Source organism: Canis lupus, chromosome 5 (genome assembly GCF_011100685.1).
Source record: "Canis lupus familiaris isolate Mischka breed German Shepherd chromosome 5, alternate assembly UU_Cfam_GSD_1.0, whole genome shotgun sequence".
In the NCBI taxonomy this organism is placed as follows: Eukaryota; Metazoa; Chordata; class Mammalia; order Carnivora; family Canidae; genus Canis; species Canis lupus.
This window is the reverse complement of record NC_049226.1, coordinates 24,893,459-24,912,391: the sequence shown is the minus strand read 5'-3', so window position 1 is coordinate 24,912,391 and position 18,933 is coordinate 24,893,459. Positions and strand designations below refer to the sequence as shown.

The window sequence follows — 18,933 nt, the reverse complement described above, 5'->3', positions numbered from 1 at the left end:
AGAAGCTGAAGATTCAGATTTTTAGGTGGAAGCTGATTTTTACATCCAGGCAATTTTTTAAAATGCTACCACATAGACCACCACTGGCCCAGCCAAAACAGAACATGTCTGCCTGCTATGTTTGACTCATGTGCTGCCAGGCTGCCATTTTTTATTTAAGGCATGGTGGCTAGAATAGTAAATCTGAACTAGATCAAATTAAGAGTTTGGAATTAACATTACAGGGCGGAGTTTATCAACCTTTTTTCTTTTTTTTTTTTTAAGATTTTATTTATTTATTCACAAGAGACAGAGACAGAGAGGCAGAGACACAGGCAGAGGGAGAAGCAGGCTCCATGCAGGGAGCCCGATGTGGGACTCGATCCCGGGACTCCAGGATCACGCCCTGGGCTGAAGGCAGGCGCTAAACCGCTGAGCCACCTAAGGATCCCAACCTTCTTTTTTTCTTAAAATTAACTTTACCCCTAACTTAGGGCTCGAATTCACAAGCCTAAGATGAAGAGTCACATGTTCCACAGACTGAGCCAGCCGGGTGCCCCAAATCAACCTTCAATCCCTATCCCCCAGTACTGCTTTCTAGTACTTTGTTTTCAGCAGAGATCAAAGTGTTTTTTTTTTCATCAAGGGGTATTACCTGTGGTCTATACATATTTTTAAGTGTATTAAATATGCTTCTTCATCTCTTCTCCCATCTCCCCAGAGATATTAATGAATACCTCCATGGTTGGTATATCATTATTTGGCCAGCCTCTTTCTATTCCTGTCTCTACCTGTAGCCCCTCCCTCCTTACTCTACCCCTTCCCTACACACACACATAATCACAATAGAGCCAATGGGTATCAATGGAAGCCTTTAACAATAACACTGATGGTTTTTCTCCCCTAAAATTATTGTAAAGAATTTTGATACAAGAGAAAGGCTTAAAACCAAATATTGACTGCAGTTCAATATTATAAACTATTCTTAACATTTAACTGCATAATATGCTTTGAACAAAAAAATAATGTTATTGGGGGCATCTGGGTTGCTCAGTCAGTTAATGTCTGCCTCTGGCTGGCTCAGGTCAAGATCCTGGGGTCCTGAGGATTAGCCCCAAGTTGGGATCCCTACTCAGTGGGGAGTCTGTTTCTCCCTCTCCCTCTGCCCTAATGCTTATGCTCCTAATGTTTATACTCTCTCAAATAAATAAAAATTTTAGAAAAAAGAAAGAGAAAAAGAAAGAAAATAATGTGATTGAAATGATGTTTAGGAGAATCTGTACCATTACCCAGAATAGATTAAAATATGTTTATAACAGAGGCCTATGAAAAGTAATTTTTCATTTTATATTTGCTAAAATACCATTACTCTTAAGTGCATCAATAGTAAAAATGCTTAAGCTTAAAAAAAGAAACTGTGAATATTCTCAAAATTCTAGAAGTACTTGAAACCACTGGATCGAGAGGTAGGGGCAAGATGGCAGAGGAGTAGGGGTCCTCAACTCACCTGGCCCCACCAACTTACCTATATTACTTTCAAACCATCCTGAAAACCTATGAATTCGACCTGAGATTTAAAGAGAGAACAGCTGGAATGCTACAGAGAGAAGGGCTTTTGCTTCTAACGAGGTAGGAAGGTGGAAAAAAATAAATAAAAAAGAAACAAGTGGGAGAGGGACCCCGCGAAGAGCCAGGCTAAGGCCAGGCGGTGAAAGCCCCCCGGGACAGGAAAGCCCAGCCCCGGAGAAGCAGGAACTTCAAAAAATCCACACCAGATTCTTCCCAGACTGAAAGGTGCTTAGCAGGGAAATCGAGCAGAATCGCAGGAGGGGCAGTGAAGCCTCCAGTTTCTGGGAGTCACTAATACAGGAAGTGCACCCGGGGAGAGAGAGTGGCACAGACTGTGGGCCAAGCTTGGTAAAGGGCTAGAGCGCAGCCCAGCGGGGCCTTGGGGAGAAGCCAGTCGGTCAGTCGAGGGCTCCAGACTGAGGGGTCTGCACCCTGCTGCCTTCAGGAGCCGTACCCCGGGAGTGCGATTCCAGCAGCACAGGCCCTGGATCCAGGGCGCCAAGGAGACACAGCCCAGGATCCTGCACTCCCCCTGGGACAGGCAGACATGGGAGGGCACAGGACAGCAAGGACTCTTCCACTGCCGGGTGCCCCCAAGCTGTGCAAATCAGTGCACCCCCACCGCCTAGGGGCATCCAAACCAGTGCAGACTGGGAGACTACAGTAGTTACTGTGGAAGTTGACTCCAGAGCTGGAGAGCTGGCCGCTGCCAGTGGTGTTGTTCCTCCTTGTGTCACCTTGTGCCTGGGAGGGGCGGGGCTGCCAGGGGACAGAGGCCTCACCGGGTCAACAGCTCCCACTGAGTCCGGCACCTGACAGGAGGCAGGGCAGCTCCCCTAGGTGCACACACATGAGAATCAGTACAGCAGGCCCCTCTCCCTGAAGACCAGCTGGAAGCACAGGGGAAGAGTAAGTTCTTGACCAAGCAGCGTTGGAAAGCTCCAGGGGAAGTCGAGGGATTTATAATATATAGAACTAGAGGGTACCCCTCTTATTTTTTTCCTTCCTTTTTCCAGTACAACTTGTTTTTATATCAGACTGTAAATATCCATTTTTTTCTCTTTTCCCACCTTAACTACAATATTTTACCACCTCTTCATTTTCAAGATTCTTCCTTTTTGAGTCTTATATTTCTACAATTACAGGTCCTAGATATATTTTCCACTTCTAGAATCCCTTCAAACATACTCAACTTAGTTTTGGGAAATATACAAAATATGGTTTTTTGGTTTTGTGTTTTCTCTTTTCTCTGCCTCATTTTGTTCTACAATGGTGGAAGTAAAAACCTTCTAAAACATGACCAGCATGCACCCACAACCAAGTGGTATACTGTGCTGGTTCAGTCTGTAAGATTCCTCATTCCCATTCTGCCCCCCTCTTTTATCTCATTTATGTTTTGGTGGTCAATGTTAGGGTCTTCTACAAGTATTTCTGGTTTATATAAATTTGGGACTGAGCATCTTCTAACATACAGAACTTAATATACTCAGAAAACAGAGGATCACCCTCTAGAACCCCTCAGGTAGACTACATTCTCCCTCCACTACAACTTCATCACCACCACCATCTCCCAGTTCCCCTCCTTTTTTTTCTTCTCTCTTTTTTTTTCTTTCTCTTCTTCTTTGGGATTTTTTGCCTTTTATTTTTTTACTATTTTGTTTTAAAATTGTTTTTCACTTTAGTGGTCCTTTTATTTCATTCTGATCTTTCTTTTCAATCTGTAGAACCATATAGGGTGAAATTTACTTAGGTCATGGTTGATATTCTTGACACAGCCCACTCATATAGCCACTCTGCACTGAGCAAAATGACTAGAAAAAACTCACCACAAAAGAAAGAATCAGAAACACTACTCTCTGCCACAGAGTTAGAGAATTTGGATTACATATCAATGTCAGAAAGCCAATTCAGAAGCACAATTATAAAGCTACTGGTGACTCTGGAAAAAAGCATAAAGGATTCAAGAGACTTCATGATTACAGAATTAAGTACTAATCAGGCCGAAATTAAAAATCAGTTAAATGAGATGCAATCCAAACTGGAGGTTCTAATGACAAGGGTTAATGAGGTAGAAGAAACGGTGAGTGACATAGAAGACAAGTTGATGGCAAGGAAGGAAGCTGAGGAAAAAAGAGAAAAACAATTAAAAGACCACGAAGATAGGTTGAGGGAAATAAATGACAGCGTCAGAAGAAAAAAATCTACATATAATTGGGGTTCCAGAGGGCGCCAAGAGGAACAGAGGGCCAGAAAACATATTTAAACAAATCATAGCTGAGAACTTCCCTAACTTGGGGAGGGAAACAGGCATTCAGGTCTAGGAGATAGAGAGGTTACCCCCCTGCCAAATAAATAAAAACCATTCAACACCTCGATATTTAATAGTGAAACTTGAAAATTCCAAAGATAAAGAGAAAACCCTTAAAGCAGCAAGAAACAAGAGATCCCTAACTTATATGGGAAGAAATATTAGATTAACAGCAGACCTCTCCACAGAGAGCTGGCAGACCAGAAAGGGCTGGCAGGATATATTCAGGGTCCTAAATGGGAAGAACATGCAGCCAAGAATACTCTATCCAGCAAGGCTCTCATTCAGAATAGAAGGAGAGATAAAGAGCTTCCAGAATAGGCAGAAACTGCAAGAATATGTGACCACCAAACCAGCTCTGCAAGAAATATTAAGGGGGACCCTGTAAAAGAAAGAGGAGGCCCAGGCAAATAGTCCACAAAAACAGCAACTAAAGGGGTATTACAATGATACTAAATTCATATCTTTCAATAGTAACTCTGAACATGAATGGGCTAAATGATCCCATCAAAAGACACAGGGTTTCAGACTAGATAAAAAAGCAAGACTCATCTATTTGCTGTTTACAAGTGACTCATTTTAGACCTAAGGACACCTACAGCCTGAATATAAAAGGTTGGAGAACCATTTACCATTCAAATGGTCCTCAAAAGAAAGCTGGGGTAGCAATCCTCATATCAGATAAATTAAAGTTTATCCCAAAGACTGTAGCAAGAGATGAAGAGGGACACTATATCATCCTTGAAGGGTCTATCCAACAAGAAGACCTAACAATCATGAATATTTATGCCCCTAATGTGGGAGCTGCCAAGTATATCAATCAATAATTAACTAAAGAAAGAGATATTTAGATAACAATACACTAACAGTAGGAGACTTCATCACGGCACTTTCTGCAAATGACAAATTTTCTAAGCACAACATCTCCAAAGAAACAAGAGTTTTAAATGATACACTGGACCAGATGGATTTCACAGATATATACAGAACTTTGCATCCGAATGCAACTGAATACACATTCTTCTCAAGTGCACATGGAACTTTCTCCAGAATAGACCACACACGTGGGTCACAAATCAGGTCTCAACCGATACCAAAAGACTGGGATTGCCCCCTGCCTATTTTCAGACCATAATACTTTGAAACTTGAACACAATCACAAGAAGAAATTTGGAAGTAACTCAAAGAGCAATTCAGCAATGTGACAGGATATAAAATCAATGCCCAGAAATCAGTGGCATTTCTATAACAATGAGACTGAAGTTGGAGAAATTGGGCAGCCCAGGTGGCTCCACGGTTTAGTGCCACCTTCAGCCCCAGGCCTGATCCTGGACATCTAGGATCGAGTCCCTCGTTGGGCTCCCTGCATGGAGCCTGCTTCTCCCTCTGCCTGTGTCTCTGCCTCTCTCTCTCTCTCTCTGTGTGTCTCTCATGAACAAATAAATAAAATCTTAAAAAAAAGGAGAAATTAAGGAATCAATCCCATTTACAATTGCACCCCAAAGCGTAAGATAGCTAGGAATAAACCTAACCAAAGAGGTAAAGGATCTATACCCTAAAAACTACAGAACATTTCTGGAAGAAATTGAGGAAGATACAAAGAGATGGAAAAATATTCCATGCTTATAGATTGGAAGAATTAATATTGTGAAAATGTCTATACTACCCAGGGCAATTTACATGTTCAATGCAATCCCTATCAATATGCCATGGACTTTCCTCAGAGAGTTGGAACAAATCACCTTAAGATTTGTGTGGAATCAGGGATCCCTGGGTGGTGCAGTGGTTTGGCGCCTGCCTTTGGCCCAGGGAGCGATCCTGGAGACCCGGGATCGAATCCCATGTCGGGCTCCCGGTGCATGGAGCCTGCTTCTCCCTCTGCCTGTGTCTCTGCCTCTCTCTCTCTCTCTCTCTCTCTGACTATCATAAATAAAAAAATTTAAAAAAATTTAAAAGACTTGTGTGGAATCAGAAAAGACCCCTAATAGCCAGGGGAATATTGAAAAAGAAAACCAGAGCCGGGGGTATCATAATGCAGGATTTCAAGTTGTACTACAGGGCTGTGATTGTCAAGACAGTATGGTACTGGCACAAAAACAGACACATAGATCAATGGAACAGAATAGAGAACCCAGAAATGAGCCCTCAACTCTACAGTCAACTAATATTGGACAAAGCAGGAAAGACTATCCACTGGAAAAGGACAGTCTCTTCAATATATGGTGCTGGGAAAATTGGACAGCCATGTGCAGAAGAATAAAACTGGACCATTCTCTTACACCATACACAAAGATAAACTCAAAATGGATCAAAGATCTAAATGTGAGACAAGAATCCATCAAAATCCTAGAGGAGAACACAGGCAACACCCTTTTTGAACTTGACCACAGCAACTTCTTGCAATATATATCTATGAATGCAAGGGAAACAAAAGCAAAAATGAACTATTGGGACTTAAGATAAAAAGCTTCTGCACAGCAAAAGAAACAGTTAACAAAACTAAAAGATAACCTACAGAATGGGAGAAGACATTTGCAAATGACATATCAGATAAAGGGTTAGTATCCAAGATCTATAAAGAACTTATTTTTTTTTAAAGATTTTATTTATTTATTCATGAGAGACACAGAGAGAGAGAGAGAGGAGAGAGAGGCAGAGACACAGGCAGAGGGAGAAGCAGGCTCCATGCAGGGAGCCCGATGCGGGACTTGACCCTGGGTCTCCAGGATCAGGCCCTGGGCTGAAGGTGGCGCTAAACCTCTGAGCCAACCAGGCTGCCCCTATAAAGAACTTATTAAACTCAACAGCAAACAAACAAACTATACAATCATGAAATGGGCAGAAGACATGAACAGAAATTTCACCAAAGAAGACATACACATGGCCAACAAGCACATGAGAAAATGCTCCACATCCCTTGCCATCAGGGAAATACAAATCAAAACCACAATGAGATACCACCTCACACCAGTGAGAATGTGGAAAATTAGTAAGACAGGAAACCACAAATGTTGGAGAGGATGTGGAGAAAGGGGAACCCTCTTGCACTGTTGGTGGGAATGTGAACTGGTATAGTCACTCTGGAAAACTGTGTGGAGGTTCCTCCAAGAGTTAAAAATAGAGCTACCCTACGGCCCAGCAACTGCATTGCTGGGGATTTACCCCAAAGATACAGATGCAGTGAAAGACCAAAACACCTGCACCCCAATGTTTATAGCACAATGTCCACAATAGCCAAACTCTGGAAGGAGTCCAGAGGTGTCCATCGAAAGATGAATGGTTAAAGAAGATGTGGTATATGTATACAATGGAATAATACTCAGCCATTGGAAATGATGAATACTCACCATTTGCTTCAACATGGATGGAACTGGAGGGTATAATGCTGAGTGAAGTAAGTCAATCAGAGAAGGACAAACAATATATGGTTTCATTCATTCAGGGATTATGAAAAATAGTGAAAAGGATTATAGGGGAAAGGAGAGAAAATGAGTGGGAAATATCAGAGAGGGTAAACCATGAGAACCTCCTAACTTTGGGATACGAACAAGGGGTAATGGAAGGGGAGGTTTGCAGGGGGATGGGGTGACTGGTTGATGGGCACTGAGGGGGGCACTTGACGGGGTGAGCACTTCGTGTTAAAGTATATGTTGGCAAATCAAACTCCAATAAACACACACACACACACACACACACACACACACACAAACCCACTGGATCGCCTCACCATTTTCATTTATTGTAAGTGTAAATATTTTAGATGGCCATGAAAAAAAAATCAGGTAAATTTAAGCCTCAATTGCACAAAATCAGGCCATTTGTTTTATGGCTCATATTCAGGACACATTACAGAGTGATTTACACATTCATTTCCTTGATTTCCTATTTTAATGCATCGGTTAAAATCTCTAAGCAGGACGTTATTAATAAATACAGAACTCAGCAGTATTTTAAGTGGAATATATGGAAATTTTAGTAGTTTGATGCTTCTCCTCTAAGGCTAAAGCTATATTCCTGCTGACAGTGCATAACACATTTCTCTGAGATTAAATTAAATCAAACAAACTCCAATTGAGGGACATTCTACAAAACAACTGGCCCCTTTAAATATGCCAACATCCCAAAACACAAAGAGAAGCTGTGGAATTGTTTCAAAGTAAAGAAAAGTAGAGACCAGACAACTAATCAGTTTTGAAGACGGAATTGTGAATTAGAGGGAGAGCATACTACAAACCAGTAACAAAGATTCTCTGCTCAACCAAACCTTAGTTGGACTCCTCTGAGCCTGATTCGGCCCCATCCTTGGGCATCACTGCCAAGAGCCCAACTTTAGCAAGAGTCCTGCTGAGTTGGTTTAACAAGAATCCCCCACTCTTGACATCTGATCCTCCTCAATATCTGACCCAATTCCTCACTGTCCAACCATCCCCCAGGGGACCTCTGATCAGCAAGAACCCTATGGTCCTTGGCCAGAACCCAGCCTCCCACTGCTGCTTCATCGCTGATGCTTCCACTTGGATTTATTCGGGCCCCACCCCAGCTCCTTGGCTATCTGTCCTGACTTCTCCTTGCTGTAATTGGGATCCAGCCCAGTTCTATGCTGTGGTCCCTTCCCTCCTACTGCAATAGTCCCTGAGTAAAATCTGGTTGTGTTCTTCTAACTGCCGGCAGTCTTCAATAGTACTATGCTATGAAGCACAACCAGCAAAATGTGAAGATGGACAGTATAAGAGTATTTTTATCAGTGCTGATATTTCTGAATTTGAGTTGCACAGCAGCTTTATATTATCAAGGTTGGCAAACTTTTTCTGTAAAAGGGCCAAATACTAAACATTTGAGGCAAAGAGGGCCACATACAGTTTCTGTCACATGTTCTGTTTTTGTTTTTTACAACCCTTTAAAAATGTAAAAACCAAAATAATCATAATCATAATAATCATAAAAATTTTTAAAATACAAATAAAAAAGTAAAACTATTCTTCGCTTAAGAGCTACATGAAGCAGGCTAAGGGCTGAATTTGGCCAAGGAGCCAGATCCCTGATATAACGAATATACTTGCTCTCAGGAAATATGCAATAAAGCATATAAGAGTAAAGGGTCATGATGTCTGCAACTTAAATGATTCGGCAATAGTAATAATAATGATAATATATATAAGAACAATAAAATAGGGATCCCTGGGTGGCGCAGAGGTTTGGCGCCTGCCTTTGGCCCAGGGCGCGATCCTGGAGACCCGGGATCGAATACCACGTCAGGCTCCCGGTACATGGAGCCTGCTTATCCCTCTGCCTGTGTCTCTGCCTCTCTCTCTCTCTCTCTCTCTCTGTGTGTGTGTGTGACTATCATTAAAAAAAAAAAAAAAAAGAACAATAAAATACGTGGTGAAATGTTCACAATTGGTAAATCTAGGAGAAAGATGAAAGGACCTCATTATATTTCATTTGCAATTTCCCCTTAAGCTTGAATTTCATCAAAATAAAAGGTTACTATTTACCATAAAAAGGGCACAGATGTCCCTGGGTGTTGAAATCTGGACACATCAATGTGCAGACATGGGGCATGATTCTGGTGGCTCAAGCAGGAAAGAGGAGAACTCTCACAAAGCAAGAGGTGTTCTGTCACCAAGGTCATTTCAATACATACCCATGCGTCCAGAGGTATCTAGATTCTCCAGTCATCACCAGCAAACTCCGACGAGGCAACATAACTGGCACTGTGACACCATCTGGGTGCTTAAAATCCATGACAATCTTGAAAGAAAGATACAAACAAAAAGATGAACCCAAAATGTCATGTACTCCAAGGACAAGAATTTTTAATTGATTCTGGCTATCTTTCTAGGTTATTAGAGATTAAAACATGACAATGCTTATAGAAGCATATGGCACAGTGGTCCTCAAACTTCAGTGCACATAAAAATCAACTGAGTGGAATGCTTAGGTGGCTTAGTCAGTTAAACGTCAGACTCTTGATTTCAGCTCAGGTCATGATCTCAGATTTGTGGGATCAAGTTCTGCATCAGGCTCTGCACTCAGCACGGAGTCTGCTTGAGATTCTCTCTCTCTCTCTCTCCCCCCTTCTGAGAATGCTCACACATTCTCTCTCTCTCTAAAATAATAACTAAATCTTTTCTTTAAGGTTTATTTATTTATTCATGAGAGACAGAGAGAGGCAGAGACACAAGCAGAGGGAGAAGTAGCATGGAGCCTGCTTCTCCCACTAGCGGCACTAAACCACTAAGCCAACTGGGCTGCCCTAAAATAATAACTAAATCTTTTTAAAAAATCAAATGAGGGGATCCCTGGGTGGCTCAGCGGTTTGGCATCTGCCTTTGGCCAGGGCACGATCCTGGAGTCCCGGGATCGAGTCCCACGTCGGGCTCCCTGCATGGAGCCTGCTTCTCCCTCTGCCTGTGTCTCTGCCTCTCTCTCTCTCGTGTCTATCATAAATAAACAAACAAATAAATAAATCTTTAAAAAGAAATCAAATGAATGACTGAAACACATACTTCATGCACACGTTCAAACTCAGCAGGTCTAGGATGAGGTTCAGGAGTCTGCATTTCTAATAATCGCCCCAGAAAATTATGATGCAGGTGGTCTGGGTACCATACATACAATGCAAAACATTAGGGCAGTGGCCAAATGCTAGGACTTAGAGCTGAAACACACATAACCTGACTCTTCCATTTGCTAGCCACATGACCCAGGACAAGCCACTTAACCCCTCTGTGCTCAGAGTCCTCAGCCCTTAGAGGCTGGTTACACAAATTAAATACACAATACACATAAATCACAGTATCTGGCATACAACAAATATAAAAAATAGTAGCTATAATTATTCATAGGATATTAAAAATTAATTAGTAACCCCCTAAACAATTATTAGATGCCTATTCTCATATGACCCAATTTGCTTTTAAAGTCACACAACATTTTGGATATCAAAGGTTAATGTGTAAAAGATAATCTAAGAACACAGGAACATTTTCAGCAACTCTTCCTAAGTTGTGGCCAAATATTATTACAAATAACAACCTATATTGGGCAGCCCTGGTGGCTTAGCGGTTTGGTGCAGCCTTCAGCCCAAAGCATGGTTCTAGACACCCGGGATCGAGTCCCACATCGGGCTCCCCGCACAGAGCCTGCTTCTCCCTCTGCCTGTGTCTCTGCCCACCTCCACCCCCGCGTCTCAAATAAATAAATAAATAAATAAATAAATAAATAACTTAAAAAACAAATAACAACCTATAAAGATACAATACCCAAGAAACTGTTTTTGTCCTCAGGAATCCAAATACCAAAGAGTTCAGTCTAGACATAGCAGCAGCTCACAAATGTGCATTCAAAAGGCATGCCACAGGGCTAAAAAATATTTTTAAGTGAACACATCAATCCACTTGAAAAATAAACATGATCACCAAGTACCAGTGGGATAAACAGAATTTAACAGAGCATCTCTGTTATGGGTTAACTTTTAGCACAGTATCTGGCACAGTAACTGTTAGCTACAGTTATTATCAGCAATACAGCAATATTATTGGTCCAAATTAGAAAATAGACATGAAAATTCCTTGTAAACTACAAAGAATTATACAGCTCTAAACTGCTTTCTTTACCTTGAAAGTATGGAAAATAAAGAGGATAGAATTTAATTTTCTAACAATTATCTGTTCGAAATGATCGCATATAATTTCAAATAGCTACACTCTAAAAATATTCTGTCAATAAACACTACAAATGAATTCTAAAGTTGTGGGGGTGAAGTGTACTGATACCCACAACTTCCCAAAATGTGTAAGTAAAATATACTGATAAGAGGATGGACAAGTGGATAGATATTTGATAAAGCAAATATATTAAAATGTTAACTGTGGAATCCAGGTAGTAGGTATATAGGTATCTGTTGTACAATTCTTTCAACTTTTTTTTTCAACTTTTCTATATGAAAATTTTCATACAGAAAGTTGAAGAAAGGGGACAAAAGTCCACTGTACCCGTTTTATTTATTTATTTATTTATTTTTAATTTTTATTTATTTATGATAGTCACACAGAGAGAGAGAGAGAGAGAGAGGCAGAGACACAGGCAGAGGGAGAAGCAGGCTCCATACACCGGGAGCCTGACGTGGTATTCGATCCTGGGTCTCCAGGATCGCACCCTGGGCCAAAGGCAGGCGTCAAACCGCTGCACCAGCCAGGGATCCCCACTGTACCCAATTTAAAACTAATACATATAAGTTTCAATTTTCTGAGAAACACTAAGGTACACATGTAGGAAAGAATGAGCACATTTATTAATTATTTTATTAGAGAAAATCATTTATGGCTTAAGGGAATAAAAACTGTTGATGGAAAAATACTCTGAGAGACTAGACTCCAATTTATTCCCTAGACAAATATTTATTTTTCATTGAAATATCAAAGGCCACAATGTTGAGTGAGAGACATGTCCTTGCCCACCCAGAGGTTAGAGTTTCTGGCTAATTAACACTCAACATGTGTAACAAATACACAGTGCCTATTTACTTGTGAAATTCAAACACATTTCCTTCCATCAACAGGAGTAATGATTTTAAAATAAGGAAATCTCAGTTTAAACAAATGATTAGAACTAACAGGACAAGTATGAATGTGACACTAATTAATTTGGAAATGCTTGTCCTGAATACAAAAACCAAGTTTCAAGGAAGAAAAATACATTATCAAATAAGCCAAATTTTATGGGACTTAGGTTAGAAAATATACACAAAATTTATTTTTACCATTGATGATCATTTTTACTTTGCTTGAGAGGCTCACAGAACTCAGGAAAACAGATTACTGACTGTCGACCAGTTTATTAGAAAATGATAAGATAAAGGATACAGATGAACATCCAGATGTAAGAGACGCACAGGGCAGGGATGTGGGAGGGGGCACAGAGCCTCCCTGACCTCTCTGGGTGTGGTCCTCTCCTAGGACCTCCACAAGTTTGCTCATCAACCTGGAAGCTCTCTGAGCCCCATACTATTAGGAATTTTACAGAGGCCTCATCACATAGGTATGATCAATTATTAACTCCATCTCCAGCCCTGCTCCTGTCTGGAGAATCAGGACAAGACTAAAAATTCCAAACTTCTAACCACGGCCTGTTCTTTCTGGTGACCAGCCCCCATCCACCGCCCACTTAGAGTAAACTTATTAGAACAAAATTTCCTGCCATCCCTGAGGAAATTCCAAGGGATTTAGGAACTCTGTGTCAGTAGCATGCTCTTATCGTTTGGGAAATTTGCAAGTGTTTTAGGAGTTCTTTGCCAGGAACTGGGGACAAAGACCAATATATATGTTTCCTATTACCTCACAGATATATAATGTGAGAGTACAGTTTTTTCAATTTAACAAAGATTTACTTATAAAATTAAATGTACATTTTTCTGTGAAAATTAAGTCTTTTTAAAAACATTCTATCATAAAATACTGTCACTGTCATCATATCTAAAGTATCTGTATCTTAACTAAATAATGCTTGTTAAGGCCAAATTTTTTTAAAGGGGGTTCTTTAAAAAATTCACAAAGGATTCACAATCAATAATGCTTCCTGCAACTCCTGAATCATTCTGCCACGTGACAGCTTTGCTCCACAGGACTTTTTTCAATTATTCTTCTTGGTTTTACCTATTTTCCTTATTTTCTGAGATGGCAGAATCAATAAAGATCAAAGTCCCAGCAAGCTTCCAGGGCATGACTTCAAAGCAAGCAAACAAAAAGTCCTAGACTTTCTGATCTTATAAAACCTTTAAGCATCCAAAGTACAATAGAATGAAAACCCCAGACATAGCCATCACTCTATCACTCAAGTAGAAGAAGATTCGTGACACAAAAGTACATGAAATAAATAGATCTCCGTGTCAGCTAAACAGGAAAATGGAGAGCACATTCCTACTTTCAACACTTCAGAGAAAGAACACAAACTTAATGTGGATCCTTATTGGTTAGGAAGGGGCTGAGATGATTAGCCTTCTGAAATCCCGAGGGGCATATACACAAGAGATCACACTATGAGAAGCAGGACATGTGATTCAGAGAATGGTGAATGCCAATGTGATGGAAGTCACTGTGTTTGACCTAAGAAGAGATCCCACAGCAGAGAAGGAAGAGGAGAGAGAGAGAGAAGTCCCTGTTTCCCACAGCCTGCCTAATATAAATCTTCTGATGTTGTCACTGGACCCAAATGTAGTAAGAATTTGTTTCTTATTGAAAACAGCAAACAGGTGAGGCATGTCTAACATGTTTGGACAAGTGAGAAAGAAGAGAAGCAGACAGACTCACGATTACATATGTGTAAGACTGAAGCTACAAACTATTGACAAAGAATCACGGGTAAGTAAAAAATGTCCGTTTATATCCTTTCGTTAGATCACAAATACAGAATCCCAGCATATCGTAAGTAATTAGTTCACTGTGGGAGAGAAGAGGAACTTAGAACATTTTTAGTAAAACAAGTATAATTTTCTGTCTACAAATGACACTCCCAGAAGTATACTTTGCCCAGATGACAAGTAGCTGGACGAGAAGCCTGCTGATGTGCCATATTATTCCAGGAATAATAGGAATAGGAATAACAGGGTCTCTGGGACACCCTGGAGACGAGCAACTGATGTTGTCAATAACCTTTCAATCTCCTCCCATATAAGCCTGCTCAGTTTCCATTCCTTAAAGCAAGTTAAAAATCAAAAACTGAAACCAACCTCTTTCCCTCTATGTCCCTTCCTTAATTCCCATTAGCAAGATATGTTTCCAAACAACAAAAACAGGAACCTTGAAATTTGCTAAATTTCTTGAAAACTGGAATCTCAGGAGAAGGAATCTCACCAAGTCTTGTGAAACTCAAAGGAAAGAAACAATAGCAGCAACAAAACCCAGGGCCTCCCATTTGAAAATCACCAAAGGAAACCAAGCTCTAATTCCTTGTTCTGCACTCAGGAGTGATACAATAAAGGATAGGTCTCAGTATTCTTGTCAAGAGAGAGAAACTGTCACATACTGGAACATAAACATGAGATAGTGCTTTATGGCATAGCAAAGGGGTCCCTCAAGTAGGACATGCAAGAGTGAAATACCATGGTAGCCCCAATGCACTTGCTTCTCACTGCTTCTAAGAGGGGGGATACCTGATGTTTCTGGTGTGAAAACTTCCCCAGCTGGTCAGGTACCATGTATGCATTTAGCAAACATACCTGGGAACCTGTCAGTAGTACTGTACATGTGAAACAAGCAAAATGAGGCTCAAATTTAAAAAGAAAACCTCACAAACAAATCTACTTTTTAGCATATGTCAGCAAATTCCACCTCTCAGTACAACTCTGCCTTACAGAACTAGGTCTCAGCTGCCAAATGAATAGAAGCTGCCATCTCTACCTCTCCACTCCCAAATACACATGATTTGGAACTGTCTTATCTGGCTGAGCTCAGTAGAATGTGAGACAAAAGAGGAGGCATTTTTCATTTTTAAGTTTAATGGTTTAAATACATTTGCAAAAGGCACAAAAGAGAGCAGAGGAAACATTGCATAACAGAAAAATAAGCCTGAAAGAAAAGATGCTAAATTGCAGATACTTTAGCCACCACTGAATATCTCATATTATGAATGCTTAGCATAAAGGCCTATAATATATGGGTGCCTGGGTGGATGGATCAGTGGGTTAAGAGTCTGACTTCGGTTCAGGTTATGATCTCAGGGTCCTGGGATTGAGACCTACATCAGGCTCCCTGCTCAGTGGGAAGTCTGCTTCTCCCTATCCCTCTCCTTCCACTTCTCTCCCAATTCATGCTCTCTCTCTCAAATAAATAAAATCTTAGGAAAAAAAAAAAAAAGCCTATAAGATAGTCATGCTCACATGTTTGCAACGAGACCACCTACTATGAGCTTTCATTTATCACACCGTGGCTTTATTCCTCTATAGGAACTGTGAAGTGAAAATCCATGTCATCCAAAATTGGACTCTAAAACCAAGAGTCAATCACAAGCCATTTCAGTAAAATGAAGTTTTATTTTACATATGAAAAAGCTCCAAAGGTAATGAAACATTTTAGCTTTAAAAAACATTTTTTGAGATTTTTGTCCTATTAATTACTTGTTAGAGTCTGTCTAGTAGATTATACTCAAAAAATATTTTTGAATAAACAAATGAATAAATTCATCATAAGCAATTTATATGAAAAAAACAGAGTAATGTACCTTACATTTTTGAACAGAAGGCTTCCTAAATTCCATTTATTTATTTTCTGAGCTTTCCTCCTGAAGCAAAATAAGTCAACAGACTCATATACACAGATAACCAAAATGAGACAGCTAAAGTAAAAAGAACAATAATAGTCATGAATTTATCTCTAAGGCCTAGATTATTCCTCATTAAAAAAACTCACTTAGGATAGCACTTTCCATAGGTACCACAATGAGCTATCACCTCACATCTCCTAGAATGGCTACTATCAAAAAAAAGAAAAAAAGGGGAGAGGAGGGAAGGGGAGGAGAGGGGAGGGGAGAAAAAAGTGTTGAAAATGTGGAGAAAAGAGAACCCTCCTGCACTTGTTGGTGGGAATGCAAACTGCTGCAGCCACTCTGGAAACAGCATGGAGGTTCCTCAAGAAATTAAAAATATCAGAAAGGGAGACAGAACATGGAAGACTCCTAACTCTGGGAAACGAACCAGGGGTGGTGGAAGGGGAGGAGGGCAGGGGGTGGGGGTGACTGGTTGGCAGGCACTGAGGGGGGCATTTGACGGGATGAGCACTGGGTGTTATTCTGTATGCTGGCAAATTGAAGACCAATAAAAAATAAATTTATTATTAAAAAAATAAAAAACAAACAAAAAAAAGAAATTAAAAATAGAATTAGGGCAGCCCCGGTGGCGCAGCAGTTTAGCGCCGCCTGCAGCCCGGGGTGTGATCCTGGAGACCCGGGATCGAGTCCCACGTTGGGCTTCCTGCATGAAGCCTGCTTCTCCCTCTGCCTGTGTCTCTGCCTCTCAGTCTCTCTGAATAAATAAATTAGAAATCTTTCAAAAAAAAATAGAATTAGCATAGGATCCAGTAATTCCACTTCCGGGTATTTATCCAAAAAAAAATGAAAGCACTAACTCAAGAAGATATCTGCACCCCATGTTCACTGCAACATTATCTACAACAGCAAGACAAGGAGGACACCTAAGCGTCCACCGATATATGAATGAAAAAGTTGTGGTATTTATACACAATAGAATATTATTCAGCCCTTAAAAAGAAGGAAATCTTGCCATTTGCAACAACATGGGTGGACCTGGAGGGCACTGTGCTAAGTGAAATAAGTCAGAGAAAGACATGCCACATGGTCTCACATGTGGAACCTAAGAAATGAAAAAACTCCTAGATACACGGAACAGACCACGGTTGCCAAAGGAGGGAGCAGAAGGTAGGTGAAATGAGTAAACAATCCTCCAGTTATAAAACATAAATCCTGAGGATGCAAGGTACAGCATGACAACTATAATTAATACTGTAGTGTATATTTGAAAGTTGTTGAGAGATCTTAAAAGGTCTCATCATAAGAAAAAAAAGTTGTAATCATGTGTGAGGACACATGTTAACTAGACTTACTATGGTGACCATTTCGCAAAATGTGTATATATCAAGTCATTATGTTATACACCTGAAACTAATACAATGTTATATGTCAATTATATTTCAATTACAAAAAACAAACCAGGAAATACATACACACACACACACACACACACACACACGAAAAAGAAAAAAGAGGGGGACCTGGGTGGTTCAGTGGTTGAGTGTCTGCCTTTGGCTCAGGTCATGATCCTGGGGTCCCAGGATAGAGTCCTGCATTGGGCTCCCCACAGGGAGCCTGCTTCTCCCTCTGCCTATGTCTCTGCCTTTCTGTGTCTCTCATGAATAAATAAAATCTTTAAAAAAAAAAAGCAAAAGAAAAAAGAAAACACCTCATTGCAGGTGGTGATGATCATAGTACACTAGTGTTGGTAGCAGGAGTGGAGGCAACCGTACCTGCAGTCATTATTATTAAATTCTTCTCAGGCAGCCCAGGTGGCTCAGCGGTTTAGTGCCACCTTCAACCCAGGGCGTGGTCCTGGAGACCCGGGATTGAGTCCCACGTCAGGCTCCTGCATGAGGCCTGCTTCTCCCTCTGCCTTGTGTCTCTGCCTCTCTCTCTCTGTGTGTCTCTCATGAATAAATAAAATATTTAAAAAATAAATAAATTCTTCTCAATTCTGTATAATAACTAAAATTCAATAATTATATGCCAACATATGCCAATGTATGACAGAAAGCACAGAAATTAGGTGATTTCTCTGTGGCCCCAAGAGGGATGAGTTAGAACCCAACTCTCCCAACTTGTCCAATGCCAAATCGAGTCCCAGTGCAAACACCTAAGGATCTGGACACAATGCTCACAGACTCTCACTTTTTCTGTTCCCAGAGCTGCGTTGGAGTATTTAATTGCATGGTGACCACAACTGCCCCTGGTGCCTACATTCTTCCATGTCTATTTATTCTGGGAAAGATTACTAAGAAATCCTACTGCCTTTGGAGTTGATACTATATAGATTTAGTATTTCAACATTTTCTAACTCCCACAATTCAAAATCCTAACTAAATATCATAATTGTGAGCTTTCTAGAAGTACAGAAAATCAACCTTCATCTCAAACATTCTGAATCAGAATGAACCACAGTATTTGCTCTGGAAAAAAAACAGTCTAACAGGGAGAACAGAAATAAACCACGGGGACCTCAAATATGCAAATATCAGATACAGGCTAAGAAACAAAGATTCTTCTCATGTTTACAGATAAAAACGCTACGCTTGATAATTTTGGCAGAGACCTGGAAATGACTTTTTTTAAGACATTGTAAATCTGAAGAAAAACCAAGCAAATACTCTAATACAGAAAAACACCATGACCCATCAATGAATGGGTTTAAGAGCAAATCAGACATGGCTGAGAAGAGAATTACAGACAGAAGAAAATGTCTGGAGTAAAGCATGGAGAGATAAAATACACTAAACACAGAAGAGAGGGTAAGC

At 40.4% G+C, this 18,933-nt stretch overlaps 1 protein-coding gene across 5 annotated transcripts in view; it reads right to left on the bottom strand.

The window, feature by feature from the left end:
• Window positions 1-18,933, bottom strand: part of ALKBH8 (alkB homolog 8, tRNA methyltransferase) — a 78,793-nt gene that overhangs the window by 15,853 nt on the left and 44,007 nt on the right. For all 5 annotated transcript variants that reach the window (XM_038536295.1, XM_038536296.1, XM_038536294.1 and 2 more), the window contains one exon: window positions 9,501-9,607. In XM_038536295.1, coding sequence (XP_038392223.1) covers window positions 9,501-9,607 — 107 coding nt within the window. The remainder of the gene's footprint in view (window positions 1-9,500; window positions 9,608-18,933) is intronic.